Source organism: Enhydra lutris, unplaced genomic scaffold (genome assembly GCF_002288905.1).
Source record: "Enhydra lutris kenyoni isolate GAN:26980312 unplaced genomic scaffold, ASM228890v2 scaffoldscaffold81, whole genome shotgun sequence".
Classification (NCBI taxonomy): domain Eukaryota; kingdom Metazoa; phylum Chordata; class Mammalia; order Carnivora; family Mustelidae; genus Enhydra; species Enhydra lutris.
Window position 1 is genome coordinate 1,932,803 of NW_019154165.1, and position 14,469 is coordinate 1,947,271.

Consider the following 14,469-nt stretch of genomic DNA (forward strand, 5'->3'; position numbering starts at 1 on the left):
GAATTTTCTTCAGCTGAGCCTCCCCTAGGAGGGAGAGCAGCTGTCGACAGACTGAGCCTCAACAGGGTGGGGTGACAGGCCTGGCTCTTTGTTCCCTCTGCACTTGGCTGCTGGAGTCCCTTAAGCCCTCAAGGAGCATTTTGGGGACTCCTTTTTGTCAGGCTGCCTTCTTGCAAATGAGAGAACATGTCAAAGGAAGCGCCCTGCGAACTGTAAAGCGCCACAAACTGGAAAGGAGTCTCCTCCCTCCTGTGGCTTGGCCGCATACGTCACGGCTTCTGACGAATGGTCGCTCTTGACCGCAGTCACAGACGTGGCTCACCGGGCTGTTCCGCAGAAGTTGCGGTGCCGTCAGCCAGGTTGCGCGTGCCTGCTCTGGAGCTCCTCTCTTCAGGGGGCCTGCCACCCACTCTGCCAGCTGGGTCCTACCCTGGGCCCATCTCCACCCTCGTTTTCCCCTGAGCTCTCAATGGTTTCTAGAAATGCTGGGAGCCAGTAGGCCAGCTTTTTTTTTGCTGTATTTGTCACTCAGGGCCCCGCTGCTAGCTTGGCCCCTGCTTTCTTCTCAACAAACATCTTTGCCGTGGCAGGTGTCTCCCATCTTGTGTACCTTTTGGGGAAATGTCAGCATTTTGCCACAGAGAATATGGACACGCCTCACACCCGGTTGGTGCTGTGAGGCAGTGTTCATGCGCCGCAGTGGAAGCCCAAGCATATAGCTTTCACAAAGGACCCAGCACAACCACAGTGGTCTGGAAGCATTCAGAACACCTGACTCAGTCTGTGGATGGTCACTAAGTAGAGTCTTGTGAAGATTTTACTTATTTTTGAGAAAGCACGTGGTGAGGGCAAGTGGAGGGGTGAGGAGAGGGGGAAGAAGCAGAGGGGCAAAGGGACAAGCAGACTGTGCTGACCGTGGAGCCCAGCGCGGGGCCCGACCTTGTGACTGTGAGATCACGACCTGAGCCGAAATCAACAGTCGGATATGTCACCGACCGAGCCACCCAGGCGGCCCTGAGCAGTCTTTTGGACCTCCTAGGTTGGAGACCTTCCCACGGCTCTGCACCCACCTCCCTTCTCGACCCCATGAAGAAGGTCTCTGAGCCACACACAGTTCATTGCAACTATCGTTTATTAAAAAATATATGTCTCCTTGGAAGGAACACTGGTAAACCAACTAGTGTCATGCTTACTTTGAATCTCGATCTCCTTCCCTCGGAGGGGCAGCAGGTTGAGCATCACTCAGAGTTCATCACTTAACATCTGAGAAATGACACCCCCCACTCACCCCCTCCTCACCAGAGTCGCCATTGGCCATCACATCATCCCTCTTTGCCTTCGATCCAGTGTACTGCCCAGGTAAAGCTGCTGCCCTTTCTTTCCCCTCATTCTGGGCCCCACGCTGTATAGTTAGCCTCATTGTGCTAGTAGGAGAACTGCTAACAGATTTCCTAAGTTTGGCTGGTAGCACGCTGAGCGTCTTGGACGTGGCATCGTTCACACCAGTCACAACGCCATGGGCTGGGAAACCGCGGACTCAAGCCCAGGGCCAGGCATATCCACGCTCTTCTCCTGTGTCGTGCCCACCGTGGGGCAAGGGAGGTGCGGGGGGGGGGGGGCCCCCCAAAGGGCCGGGGGGGGGGCGGGGCCTGAGCCACACCCACACCCTCCCCCCCACGCTCATGGTCAGAGAAAAACCAACCAGTCTCACCAGCAAGGGACTCAGCTCTGCAGGTGACGCGGACTGCCTGAGTCTACTCCCTTCTTGAAGCCACAGTAAGCTACCAGCTGTTGGTGTGGGCGCTGGGGGAGGGCGTATGGAGCAGCTGCAGAAAAAACCCAAATCCAACTTCTCATCACATGGCTGGCCAGGCCCACGGCACTCCCACCGTCCCAGCGCCGAGCTGGCAAGGGACTCCCTGTCCCCGTTGGTGGGGCCCCACAGAGGGACCTCAGGGGAAGCGGGCACATCCCCGGCTGCGAGTGAGGGCCCCTGCCTCCCCTCCTCGGAAAGGCTGGCAGCACCGGGCGTACCCACGGTCACAAGGCCCGGCTCCTCCACAATGTCATGAGCCTTTCAAACCCTTGTCAAATTGGAGTCTACGCATTCACTTAAATAGTAAAAGTAAAATTTGGAATAATGAAAAGGCTGACACGGTAGCACAACATGGTTTTGGTTTAACAGCAGCTTAAAAATGAACAAAAAGGAAACCTCTCATGCAGACACATCAGGTGGCAGGAAACAATAGGCAATGTCATCGGGAGCACTGTTGGCCATTCTCTCACTTTCCATCCCCCTGGACCGACTGTGCCTCCCGGGCGGCAGGCGGCAGCTGCCTCAGGGTCCCTTCTCCCACCTTCTCACCCCCCCAGAGCCGAGGCCCGCCGGCTGACCCCATCCTAGAGAAAACCTCAGCTTTCAAGAGAATGACCAGAAACAAGTGCCCTTGGTACAGTAATAACTACCACTTTCAATCCCTCCCCAACCAGTTGGGATAGAAGATGCCATCTGATTGGAATATGAAAATTAAAGCATTTCTCTAATAACACAGTACCATTGATGAAGTCTCCATAGATTTTCTAGTCCAAATGTGTGTGAATATATATATATTATATGAGAGTGTATAATATATATATATAATAATTTCTATATATTTTATATAAATTACATATATATATCTATATATAAATAAGATACTTTCTGTCGCCATACGTTGCACCGTTCAGCGCTGCGTGAAAGCAGCGGGAGAGGCAGAAATGCCCGGGAGCCTCTCGGCACGCGGCACACGGAGCTTGCTTCACAAGCTGTGCAGCTGTCCGGAGCCTGGCTTTCCAGCAGTCCTCCTCTCGTCTCTTCTCTTCTGCTTGGTTTTTATGAAAACAATGACTCTGATGGATTTGCTCCTGTGCTAGCGCTTGGGAAAGGTCCATGCAGGAATGGGCACAGTCACGTGATGAGTGAGATGGCATCATCCCAAAAAATAAACTAAAACCAAATGAAAATTTAAAAAAACAAAACAGGACTAGAAAACTCAATTTTTGGGACATATCTAAAAAAGGGGACAAGAACAGTAGTCATTTGTTCTCCTGGTGGGGACAGGAATGAAGAGGGAGGAGGGAAGAGGGACTTGATGTCTTCTGTTCACAAGAGAGTGCTTGGTGGGGATTCTTCAGAGTTTCTCAGGGGATGGGACCCAAATGTAGTGCCCAGACTGGTCCTCGATGATTTGTTTGATCTTGTTATAAATCTCTTCCAGTGAGTCACCCTGTACAATGGCTAAAGTAAAGAGGAAAAGAGAATTCTTACTGTGCTCCACAGCACCGTCAACCCGGCAATCTAGCCTGCCCTGGCAGCCCCCAGCCCCAACTCCGCCTGGCAGAGACCCCGCACGGCCTAGGGCAACGACGGAAGATGGCAGGTGCTCTAAGCCCAGGGCTCAGTGTCATCTTGCCGATACAGTAAGACTAAGTGGCAACGAACGAGAAAACGGATTGTTCAGAAAATGTTTACTGAGCACCCATTAGATTTCAGACCTCACGGCTCATGTTGCTCTTGGCAGCCGTGAGGCCAACAGCTGGTCATTGTAAACAGGCTCAGTAGAAGATTTGGAAAATCCCAGTTATCCAAAGAAAGAACCGAAAGAAACAGTTTCTAGCGAGAGGCAGTGCTCCTGGGGCCATCGCATCCACTCTATGTCAGAGGTTGGTCAGGAAAACTAGGACAGAGACATAACAGTAAAGGGAGCTCCAAAACCCAAGGTCTGAGAGCACGGCTCTGCACCCTCTCCCTGCTTCACCTGCTGGTGCCGCCAGCTGGGGGTTTACTCAGCACCAACCTGCACAGAAATGTCACTGTGCTTTATCTTTTTTTATTTTTTTCAGTTTTTTTTTCTTTAAACTCTAATTAGTTAACCTGTAAGGGGATATTGGTTTCAGGAGTAGAACTGAGTGATTCATCACTTACATACAACAACCAGTGCTCATCCCAACAAGTGCCCCCCTCATGCCCGTCCCCCATCCAGCCCCACCCCCCATCTCTCTCCCTGTGATTGTAAAGGCAAGCAACATATTGCAGGGCGCCTGGGTGGCTCAGTGGGTTAAGCATCTGCCTTCGGCTCAGGTCATGATCCCAAGGTCCTGGGATTGAGTCCCATGTGGGATCCCTGCTCTGCAGGGAGTCTGCTTCTCCCTGTGCCCCTCCCCAACTCCTTCTTGCAATCTCTCTCTTTCTCACTCTCTCTCTCTCAAATAAATAAATAAAATCTTTTAAAAAAAATAAGAGAAAAAGAAGGTAACCAACATATTACAGAGAAACCTTAACAACCTTTTAGGAATGGACCTCAAACAGATGGCCATACGCACACACACACACTGACAGGTAACTTGAACATCCCCCCGAAGAATCATCATCATCAACCACCATAGATTTGGCACCTAAAACACGCAAAACCGAGGACTACACTTTGGGGAGGAGTTGGGAAGGAGAGAAGCAAAGTAACACAGGCAGCCTCTGATCTGGTAGGGACCAGAAGACAAGATGAACAAAATGATCCACGGAAGCAGCTGGTGGTGTGGTCGAGACTACAAACTGGCTAAACTCCTCTAGCTGGATGGAAGGAACTTGAGTGTTTTGCAAAGGCCCGACCTGCAAAGCATCCAGACACTCTGGACGGTGCCAGGTACCTAAGCCTTTTGGAGACACTTACAGGTGTCAGGCTGGTCCTGTGTTACCGGAGCCAGGCAGCAGGGCTTCTTACCTGTGAAGTATTCTCCAAACTCCTGCTCCAGTTTCATGGCTTTGTCAAAGATCTTATTTGCTTGTTCGTATGTCTGCCGTCGGTTCATCTCCCTGACGAAGACAGAGAAGAAAAATGGTATCAAATTGGATTCTACGTGTGCATTTGTTTTGTTTTTGAGAGACAGTGCACAAATTGGGGGTGGGAGGTGCCAGGGGAAGAGGGAGAGAGAATCTTTTGTTCTAAAGATTTATTGATTTATTTTAGAGAGCATAAAGGCAGGGGGAAGGCCAGATGGAGAATCTCCAGCAGACTCCCTGCTAAGCACGGAGCCCGAAGTGGGGCTTGAAGTGGGGCTCAAAATGGGGCTCGATCTCATGACCGTGGGACCGCAACCTGAGCTGAAACCAAGCGTAGGACGCTCAACCAATGGAGCCACCCAGGCAGCCTCTGGATGCTACGTTTTGATTACCACAAAGGATTGCTCCCAGGCTCCCTGAAAATCTGCTCAGCTGCCCTCTGAGAGCAGCAGTGGCCCACGGCTCAACATCTTCCCCAAACCTGGCAGGTTTAAAAGTGCGACCGGAATACAGGTTGAGGCACTCACATCAGAAGGAGCCCTCAGAATGGATGCAGACCTGCCTTAGAGCTTCCATGGCGTCCTACCCCTGCCCAACAAATCAGTTTATTTTCTTGTTCCTTTCCAGGGCCCTCTCCTAGCTGGGAGAGTCTGAGACTCACAAATACTCACATAAGTGCTTCAATGGACTTGGGCTTGATGAAAATGGCAATGGGGTAAAGTTGTGCTTGCTGCAGCCTCTTGATAGCATTGCCGGAAACATCTAAGATGCAGTGCTTGCCCTGAAAAGGCAAAGACTTGTTATCAGCCCACCCGGTCCCTGTCTACCCAGCCCCAAGCACTTACCCAGTGGCAACACAAACATCTGCCTGGCGTGGGGCGGGGGGGGGCACCCAGGGCCACCCAGAGAGGCCTAGAAGATTCTACCACTGAGGCACCCAGGCCCCACATTTTGCTCCGCCTAGCCAGAAAAGGCCATATCTGCAGAGGGGTCACCAGTCACATCGGTGACACGCTGGGGTGAGCTGCGTGGAGGAGATACAGCTATCTCCATTCAGGGGCTGAGAACACGCAGAGCCAGCATGCTGCGTGGTTGTGGGCCCCGTGCGGGAAGGAGCCGAACCCTAACGGAATGCGAGCGGGAACATTTCAGTTTTTCCTTTGAGGGTTATATTTAGCAAGGCCATCTCTTCTCTTCTTACCCTCTCTGCAACTGCCCGCACTGACTGGATGCTGGTCCCATAGAGATTATCGTTAAATTGGCCTGCTTCAATAAACTTGTTGTCCTGAATATCCTTCTCCATCTGTTCTCGGGAGACCACAAAGTGGTAGTCTTGTCCATCCACCTCATTATCACGCCGAGGCCGAGTGGTATCTGGAGGAAGAAAAGAAATGCTCTGTGGCCCAAGGATAATGACCTGCTCCAGGCCAAAAGAGATGACCTGTTCCTCTCTCATCTGGGCCTCAGAGCCACTCCAATATTTTCCAAGTGAGTGGGCAGATGGTGGGGGAGAGTAGCTGGAAAGAAGCGTGTCTTGCCTACTTCTCTTGTAACCACCAGGGCTCACACACAGGGAGCTATTTGCTTTAGTTTAAACCAGAAAGGTACGGTTTCCTGGGTCAAAACCCGGCAGAAGATGCCAAATGAGGCATGGGAGCCAGCGAACGTAACAAGCTGTCCATGGGGCCATGCCAACGCCACTTGGACCAGGCACCCCATTCGCCCAATCCTTCCTGACCATCACTACTCAAAACTTCTCTCCAAGGGAGGAAGCAGGCCAGCCTCATGGCTTAGGCCTCCCAGCCCCACCAGCCTTGTGGGAAAATCTTCCAGAGCAGCAGACCCTGTTCCCAGAGAACCCGAGCACCTGGCCCCAGAGCCTTTCCATAAACATCTGAGTAATCATTCCTGATGCACTCACACCTCCCTTCCAGAACCTGGGCTCTTACGTGGTACACAGGAGCCAAATTTATGCGGGAACTCCGAGATCAGGTCATCGTTGACTCTGTCCTTCATCGGGCCCAGGATGATCACAGGCCTTGCATAGTGAACTGGAGAAAGAGAGCATGTAGGTCATGAGCGAGGCCTCCCACCTGACAGCCTCTTCCATCTCCATGCCTGCCTGGAACACCAAGGCTCTGGAGCCGCCACTCAGACAGGGCAGAGTGTCCGTGGCTAGTCCCTGGCTTTTAACTACAAAGACATCAAAGAGCCTTTAATTTGAAAATATCTCAGTCCAAGGCAAGTCTGAAATCAGAAGCATCTCCCCTTCCAACAGGTTCAGGAGCAATCTCTGTACGGGCACCAGCAGCTAAGCAAGGTTTTTTCCTGAGAACCCACTACAGGGAGGGACTGGGACCTTTCTTTTGGCAACAGTCACACCCACTGAGATGGACCCTTGCCCTCTTTGTCAACCCGTCCTCTGCTCTGGGAGGCACCCCGGCAGAAAAAAGGTATGGTGAGGGGTACACACTGGGTTTCCTTTCCCCTTTTCTATAACACAAGGAAGACATGGGCAAGAAGGAGCTGCCGGGGGTCCACACATGAGGCGAGCCCCGCCCTCCTGCTCCCGAGTGCTCTTCCCTGTGCTGACACAGCCCACCACTGCACTGGGCCCTGTGGTCACAAAACCAGCTCCAAGGCAAGACTCTCAGAAGGGGACTTACTTTCTTGCCGTGTCACTGGCTCATAGGACAAAATCGCATCCTCTTGTCCTTCTGCAACAAAAAAGGGAGACACGTTAGCACTTTGTAATTGGCTTCCCGGCGTCCTGGACCCCCTACAGCATTCACCTCATCCCCACCTCTGCCAGAAAACAGCTTTGTCAGGTGGTACTTGCTACCACATGCCTTGTGGGCCTGTCTGCTACCCATCAGCAAGAAAGCACAGGAAGCCCTTCACCACCCCTGGGATGGGAGTCAGGAGTCCTCTCGTTCAGCAAAACATAGCTGACCAAAGGGACGTGACCCAGAAGCCATGAAGCCTCCACCGAAAACCACGCCCATTTCTCAGGAACTGTTCTTGTAGTCAGTAGTCAACTGTGCTCAATTACGCTCTTGCTCTGGTAAGAACCACAGGGAGGCTTCAACTGGATGATAAATGCTGCCCATGTCCCCTAAACTGCAGGCAGGGGAGTCAGGGCACTAATGAAGGCTAACTTTGCTCTTTTAAGGGTCTGTCTATCCCCCTTGCACTGAGGAAATACCCAGATCAGTGGCTCAAGGCTGGGCTAAGGTCCCGAGGCCCCTCGAAGAGCAATGCCAAGCCCCGCTTTCTCCTCATGGTAGAACTCCATACACCCTAGTGATGATGAACTTTTCCTAAAATAGTCACCAAGCCACTTGGTTCTGGGTGTCTGGGTGCCATGGGGCTGATGGCAGTGCCAGGGAAGGCAGCAGTATTTGCATCAAGCCCCAGGATGCTCGTTCACAGGCTTCCTCTGAGCCTAAGACTCGTGGGCAGACTGTACAAGACCTCTAGCCACAGCTCCTGAGAGGCCACTGGTCCCAAAGTTCGTGGGATTCCACCTGTGGCTTCTCTGGCTTGGTCACGGGATCTCAGAAGGAAAACTGGGCAGCTACCAGGTTGCTTAACCCAGCAAAAGGACAAAGACACCGAGCCTTGACCCGGGAGGTCCTAGAGACCTGCAAAGGCAACTCAGGACAACATCCCACAGGAGCCATTTGTCTTTTGGTCTCTAAGCAAATCTGTAAAACTGGCAGCGTTTATAGCCCAGGAGGCCCCACGGCAGGGATTTACTCACTGGCACCTCACCCTTCCCAGGGCCCCTGGGACGGCGTTAGGTCGGGTCCTGGCCAGAAGTGCAGGCCTTATACTCTCCTTTAATTCATGGCCTAAATCCCACCCCATCAGGACAGAATGGCCACAGCATTTCCAGGATCTCAAAGTGTACGTGGCTAAACGAAGCACTAGCCTCTGAACAGAAATGGCAGCCATGCAATGCTGGAATGAGGATGGCTGGGACACATGGTAGAGCTACACAACATGGGGGAGAATGACACACACTTACTGGAACTGCTTTCGCTGTCACTGGTGTTGGATGTCACTCCCTCTGCAAGCCAACAAGAAAGAGACTCTGATTCAGAACACACCACTGAGAGGTCACACGCGGCACAAAACTCAAATCCTCCAGGAGGCAAGACACTGAACTGCCAAGCAAGCCAGGCCACAGGAGGCCTGCCACATCCGGGCTACCAACTGGGAGGCAAAGCGCCAATCCTGAGCCCCTGGCCACGTCATAGTTCTCCCCAGAGCCCTCTCAGTCCGCCAAGTCCCTCCCGATACACTACAAGCCTTCCATTCTTCAGCAGCATCCTCTTCATCTGAATCAAAAGAACTGACCTGGAGTCTTTCCAAATCCTATCTCAAAATGCATCTCCCAAGGCTAATGACAGGAAAGGAAAGGCAGCAACAGCAGCAAAGAGAAGTCCCCTCCCCCAGACAGAGCCCCTGAAGGACAGAGTTGTGTGGTGCTCCAGAACTAAGAGGCTAAGCACAGGGAAGCTGAGCTGTCACCGGGGACTGAGGCTCTGACCGTTTGGTGGGACCAACAGCCCTCCTGCCACCACTATCATCTAGCCTCCTCCTCCTCCTTCCTAGCTTGGCCTCAGTGGTGAGAGAGGATGCGCCTTCATCCACAATCAGAGACCACAGAGGCCAGAAACACAGAATGCTGGGAGGCCAAGACAATCGTCCAGTCTCAGACCGCTGGGACACTTCGCATCTGAGTGTGGGCATGGCCACCATGCTCAAAGGAGACACAAGGTGCAATATGGCGCCAAAAAAGGCCACTGCTCCCAAGAGGACAGGCAAATGAAAATGAAACATGAACACAACAAACGACGGACAGAGACACTGCTTGTTTCAGCCAAGATGACACTGTTCCAGACTGTGATATGCTGTGGCCCCGTAGGAAGGACTGGATGAGTCGCCATCCCAGGCGAGTTCCTGAACAATCCCCTGAGGAAGCTCCTTTCCCTTCATGCCTTTATTATTTATTGAAGGAGAGTATATGCTCACAGAACCTGCCCGGCACAGCCACGTGTACATGCCCCTCCATGCACAGAGGGGCTGTTAAGGTGCCGTCCTCTTGGCCCCTTCATTTTCCACTCTAGAATTATTTTCTAGAGAGGACAGGTCAGAGTTTGCCTGAGCTAAGGCACTAGATATATATGTACATATAGTCCATAGGTGCCGCTGAGACCCCCCACCAGCTCGGTGCCTTAGAGACGCTCCATGGAAAGCCAGCCCACAGCTGTTTCCTGAGGCCCGTGGGCCTGCTGGGATGTCCCAGATGCATGATGGGTAAAGGGCTTCACAGTACTCTTGTCCCTAGTTAGAGAGACCAAAACAGCTCATTCTTAAGCCCAGTTCTTTAGTGCTGTCACTAGAAGAAGCAGCCAACCAGCCGGTACCCCTCACCTCAACAATAGGCTAGAGATGAGCTGAGTGGTCACCCCTGGAGAAGTACTTCTTGCCCACCTCATTTCTAAGGTGGGGGGCCGAGATGGCTCCCCACCCCTTCAAGGTACAAAAGGAAAACACAGACGTGAATGATAGGCTTTTATTAGGGTACCAGGGATCCAGAGCAAAAGTGTGACATTCAGAGCCACTTGTTCCTTCTCCTGCTATGGTGTCAGAGTGCTGACAACATTGTCCTCCCCTCACCCTTTGCCCTCACCCACGTTCCCTACACCCCCAACCCCAGCATGTCCACTCATGCCAGAAATATAGTTAGTGGTGTGTAAGTTTGACTTACTCAGGTTCTTTGCTCCATAATAATCGTCACTTAACCCAGGGAAGTCCTGATTTCACAGACAGCAAGGACAAAGAGAGAGGGAGGGAGGGAGGGAGGGAGGGAGGAAAAGAATTGGGACAAAAGAGGAAATAGAGAAAAAAGACAAGGGGAAGGAAGAATACAGAGCCAGGTAAGCATTAGTGACAGAAGTATGAAATACTATGAAGACCTATAATTATAGTGAGGTTAAGAATTTTGCTATAGAAAGAACACCCCAGAACAGATAAGATACGGGTACTTCATACTGCCAAACTTGCTGCCATAGGGCCTTGGAGCAGACTACCTTTCTGAAGTGGTCTACAGTCTACAGCCCAACAGGACTGAACAGGTAGACTGTTCCATCTGTTCCAAGGCTCAGAGTACCTGCTTTGGCTGAATTTGTACTTACAAAGCCCAGGTCTCTGCTCTGTCCATGTAATCGCCATTTCCCTCTGAGGGTGCACCAAAGACCAGGCAGAATTATCATCATCCCAAGGAGCTTTTGCCTAATAGTGACTCACTCTGTCCAGAGCCTTCAGGGAAAGCTTCGTGCAGTGTTAGGTATGGCCTTCAAAGCTGGCCTGAGTTGGGCAGACCACAGGGCATGAGCTCACCTTCTGAAGAATAAGCACTAGGTGGTTTCAACTCTCACCCAACAGGCAGCTCCTGTCCCTCAGCTGGGCCGCCCAACGGCAAACCCTCCCCAGGCTAGATAGAGCACAGAGGTTTGGAGGCTGACCCGGTGAACTGCGGTGACCTCCCTTCAGACCGTCTCCCAATGCTCACAAGCAGAACCCATGGCAGCTTGTGCTTCTTAATGAGCTACCCAGGATTATGGCCCATCACCCCCATCTGCATGAAGGCACCCTTGGATCGATTAGCTACCACTCTAGACAGTGATGACCTACGTAGACCATGACCATACATCAGGCTCGCCTAGACAAAGTCAGTCCCCCACCAGTCCCAACAGCCTAAGACCCCAAGGCCCCTCCTTACAAGGTGGCAGAGGAAAGGCTTACAATTCAGCAGGATGATTAATATAGGAGAAGTGTCGCACCAGCTTGACCTGGTGTTTAAGGTAAGGGCCAGAGCAGTTAATTTCTGAGGCATATGGTAAAATACGAACATTTCTCAGGATTCACAACATTGGTTCTGAAAAGTCAGCTTATGGCCTTTCCTACCATTTGCTGTTTTTCAATAAATCTTTCTTTAGACAATGTTGAGTAATCCCCCTTCCACGTCAATTCCTTTAGGCAGAAAGGATTTTATTTTGAAGGCTGGCTCTGTATCTGGGATGACAGTGAGTCTGCTGGAGCCGGGAGGACATCCTGGGTGCCTATGCACGTGCATGTAATTCAGGAAGCAGGTCCGACTCTAGGTGTCCAGGGAAGAAAAGGCTCTTCTCTTAACACAGATGAGTAAAGTTAAGGGAAAGAAAACACAGGAGGAAGAAGCCAGGAGAGCAACACTGAGTCCCTAGACCTGGTTGTCTTGAAAAACCATTCTTCTAAAACTGCTACTGGGGCTGAGAACTGATGATGACCCCAGCAGAGCTTCGTCTGGCACCCCCAACGCCAGTACCAGGGATGCCCTAGTAGCCAGCCTTGGAACCAGTTGGTCTTTAGAGCCTCCAACATTCTTTTGGAGTGAGCAGCTGGATGAGAGAGACCCGCTGTCTCCCTGTGCAGACCAATCTCTACACTGACTCTGTAAATAAATAAGGACGCACGTGCACACACACACGCACACATGGACACACACACACACACACACACACACACACACACTTTCCCCATCTTCTCAGAAGGGGAGGTGCAACTGAGGAAGAGAGGGCAGGGCTGTGGACAGTCTGCTCTCTGTACCCTGCTGCTACTTACGTTCCTGTATGCTGCTCTCCTGGGCCATGTTTTCTTTGCTCTTGTAAAATGGAAACTTTCGAGAGAGGCGGAAACTCTTTTTACGTTTCGTTTTGATCGACTGTGAAAGAACATGAAGATGGAGGGGAAGGACAGAAGAAAAAAAAAACAGAACAATGGATTTTAAAGCATGCAAGAAAAACTAAAATGGAGACAATGGTGAGCTAAATAAAGACCATCTCTCACAAATGGAATCTATGAGATTAAATGAAAGTTGATGTAAGAGGAAAATCATGTTTACAGGAAAATGTTGTAGGGATGTTAGAGGTTTCTACCTAATCCAGACTCACAGCATTCACTGGCACTTTCTAAAGGACAAAGGTCATTGGAGCCTCCTGGACACATGCCCTAAGGTGCCACTGATACACACAGAGTCATCTACTCTGTGTCTCTCTTCCCTCTAGCGTTCCAGAAGTTCTTTGGCCTGCAAAGCTCATAGAAGAAAAGGGGTGAATGACTGAGCCCTTATGCCTCACTGGTCTGAAGGGAGGTGGTCGGAGCTCTGAGGCCAGCCTTCCTCGCTGGGTAACAAGGCCAGGTTCTGCTCAGAGTCCCCACAGCTCTGACAGGGTCTGCGGCCAGGGAGATACCCACAGATGGCTTCAGGTACCCGGAACAAGTCAGCCTTTCCAGACAGTCCAACTCCAACACATCTTCAAGAGCCAGTAACCCAGGGGGAAGGAGTACAGACTGGACACAGAGTTTCAGTGCCCTCTCTCTGCTTTCTGAAAAGCAGCCAGTATTCTGATAGGACAGAGTCAGCCCCCTGAAAAAGAGATATTCTGTTGTGCTCCCCAGTTCTCTTAGCCAGCAGACAGACTCCAAGCTTCTTACTCCTCTTCACATATTGGCTGACTTCCTTGGGGATCCCCACTTACCCTGTTAGACTCAATCATCCCCGTCCTGGCATGGAACTTCACGGTTTTCAATCGAGCTCTTTCTTTCTTTTCCACCCTGTTTTGGAGTCAGAAAGGAGTCCTGTTACTCACCACCAGTGCATGGTCTCACCAGCCACCTTTTGGCTCCCTGAGTCATAACCATGTCTTCAGCACCAACTCCACCGAAAAGGAATTGCTCTCAAGCAACTTACAGTCTAATAGATACAGAAGAAAGCAATACCAGGAAGAGGGCAAGGAAGGCCTCAGGATCATGACCACTCACCTCTTCTTACTGGGGATCACACCGATTTGCTCGCTCTCTCCATGCGGGGTCACCAGTCTCGCCTGCCACCACTCATCATCAGACGCATTAATGACGTGCAGAATGTCACCATAAGAGAAGCTGAGCCCCTGGCTTGGCAGGCAGCTGTCCCGAGTTCGATCATAATCAAACAGGGCTCTGAAACACACAGGGAAAGATGAAGTCATCATCCTAACCCTAAATGCCAGGAGCCTGGCACTCTGGAAAGGATGGCAGAGGAAGGCCAACCCAAAGAGTCAGAAGCCTCAGAGCAGACCAGAGGGAATTCTCCAGGAGACTGTATCCTTCCTTCAGTCTTGATGTTACAGATATGTGCCTCTTCTCAAAGAAACATCCCACTTTCCCAAAAAGGGGAATAAGAGAAAATCTTTCATGAGTCCCAATGCCTCTAAGCTTCTATCTAGGTACAAGGTAGACATCTGAAGTAGAACACTCAACAGTCCTCCCCCACACCCACATCCCAGGGAAACAAGTTAGCTCTACCAAAGGGCTTCCTCAGTTTACAAACATATCTTCAAAAAGTAGTTGAAGGCAGGGCATAAAAATATGAACTACAGTCTCAAACAATGAATGGTAAATGCTGCAGAGACCAAAAAGAGAAAAGGACCCTGTGTGCTGGGACAACGAAGGAAAAAGCTAAGGCTGACATTCACCCACACAATGATAAAGTTGAAAGGATGCTTTAAAGAAGGCTCTGAGTTTAATCTCTCATCTTACATGGGGGGAGAGGGAGGTTCAGG

At 51.2% G+C, this 14,469-nt stretch overlaps 1 protein-coding gene across 6 annotated transcripts in view; it reads right to left on the reverse strand.

Moving 5' to 3' along the window:
* Positions 1-1,656: 1,656 nt before the first annotated feature.
* Positions 1,657-14,469, reverse strand: part of LOC111161008 (discs large MAGUK scaffold protein 3) — a 54,898-nt gene continuing 42,085 nt past the window's right edge. For 3 of the 6 annotated variants that reach the window (XM_022524437.1, XM_022524435.1, XM_022524436.1), the window contains 9 exons: positions 13,691-13,867; positions 13,408-13,483; positions 10,596-10,641; positions 7,483-7,533; positions 6,766-6,867; positions 6,018-6,190; positions 5,488-5,597; positions 4,758-4,849; positions 1,657-3,277 (listed from right to left, as the gene is read on the reverse strand). In XM_022524437.1, coding sequence (XP_022380145.1) covers positions 3,171-3,277; positions 4,758-4,849; positions 5,488-5,597; positions 6,018-6,190; positions 6,766-6,867; positions 7,483-7,533; positions 10,596-10,641; positions 13,408-13,483; positions 13,691-13,867 — 934 coding nt within the window. In that variant the 3' untranslated portion in view covers positions 1,657-3,170. Of the gene's footprint in view, positions 3,278-4,757; positions 4,850-5,487; positions 5,598-6,017; positions 6,191-6,765; positions 6,868-7,482; positions 7,534-8,846; positions 8,889-10,595; positions 10,642-12,490; positions 12,591-13,407; positions 13,484-13,690; positions 13,868-14,469 lie in introns of all 6 variants that reach the window. The other 3 variants (XM_022524433.1, XM_022524439.1, XM_022524434.1) reach the window with 2 other exon arrangements.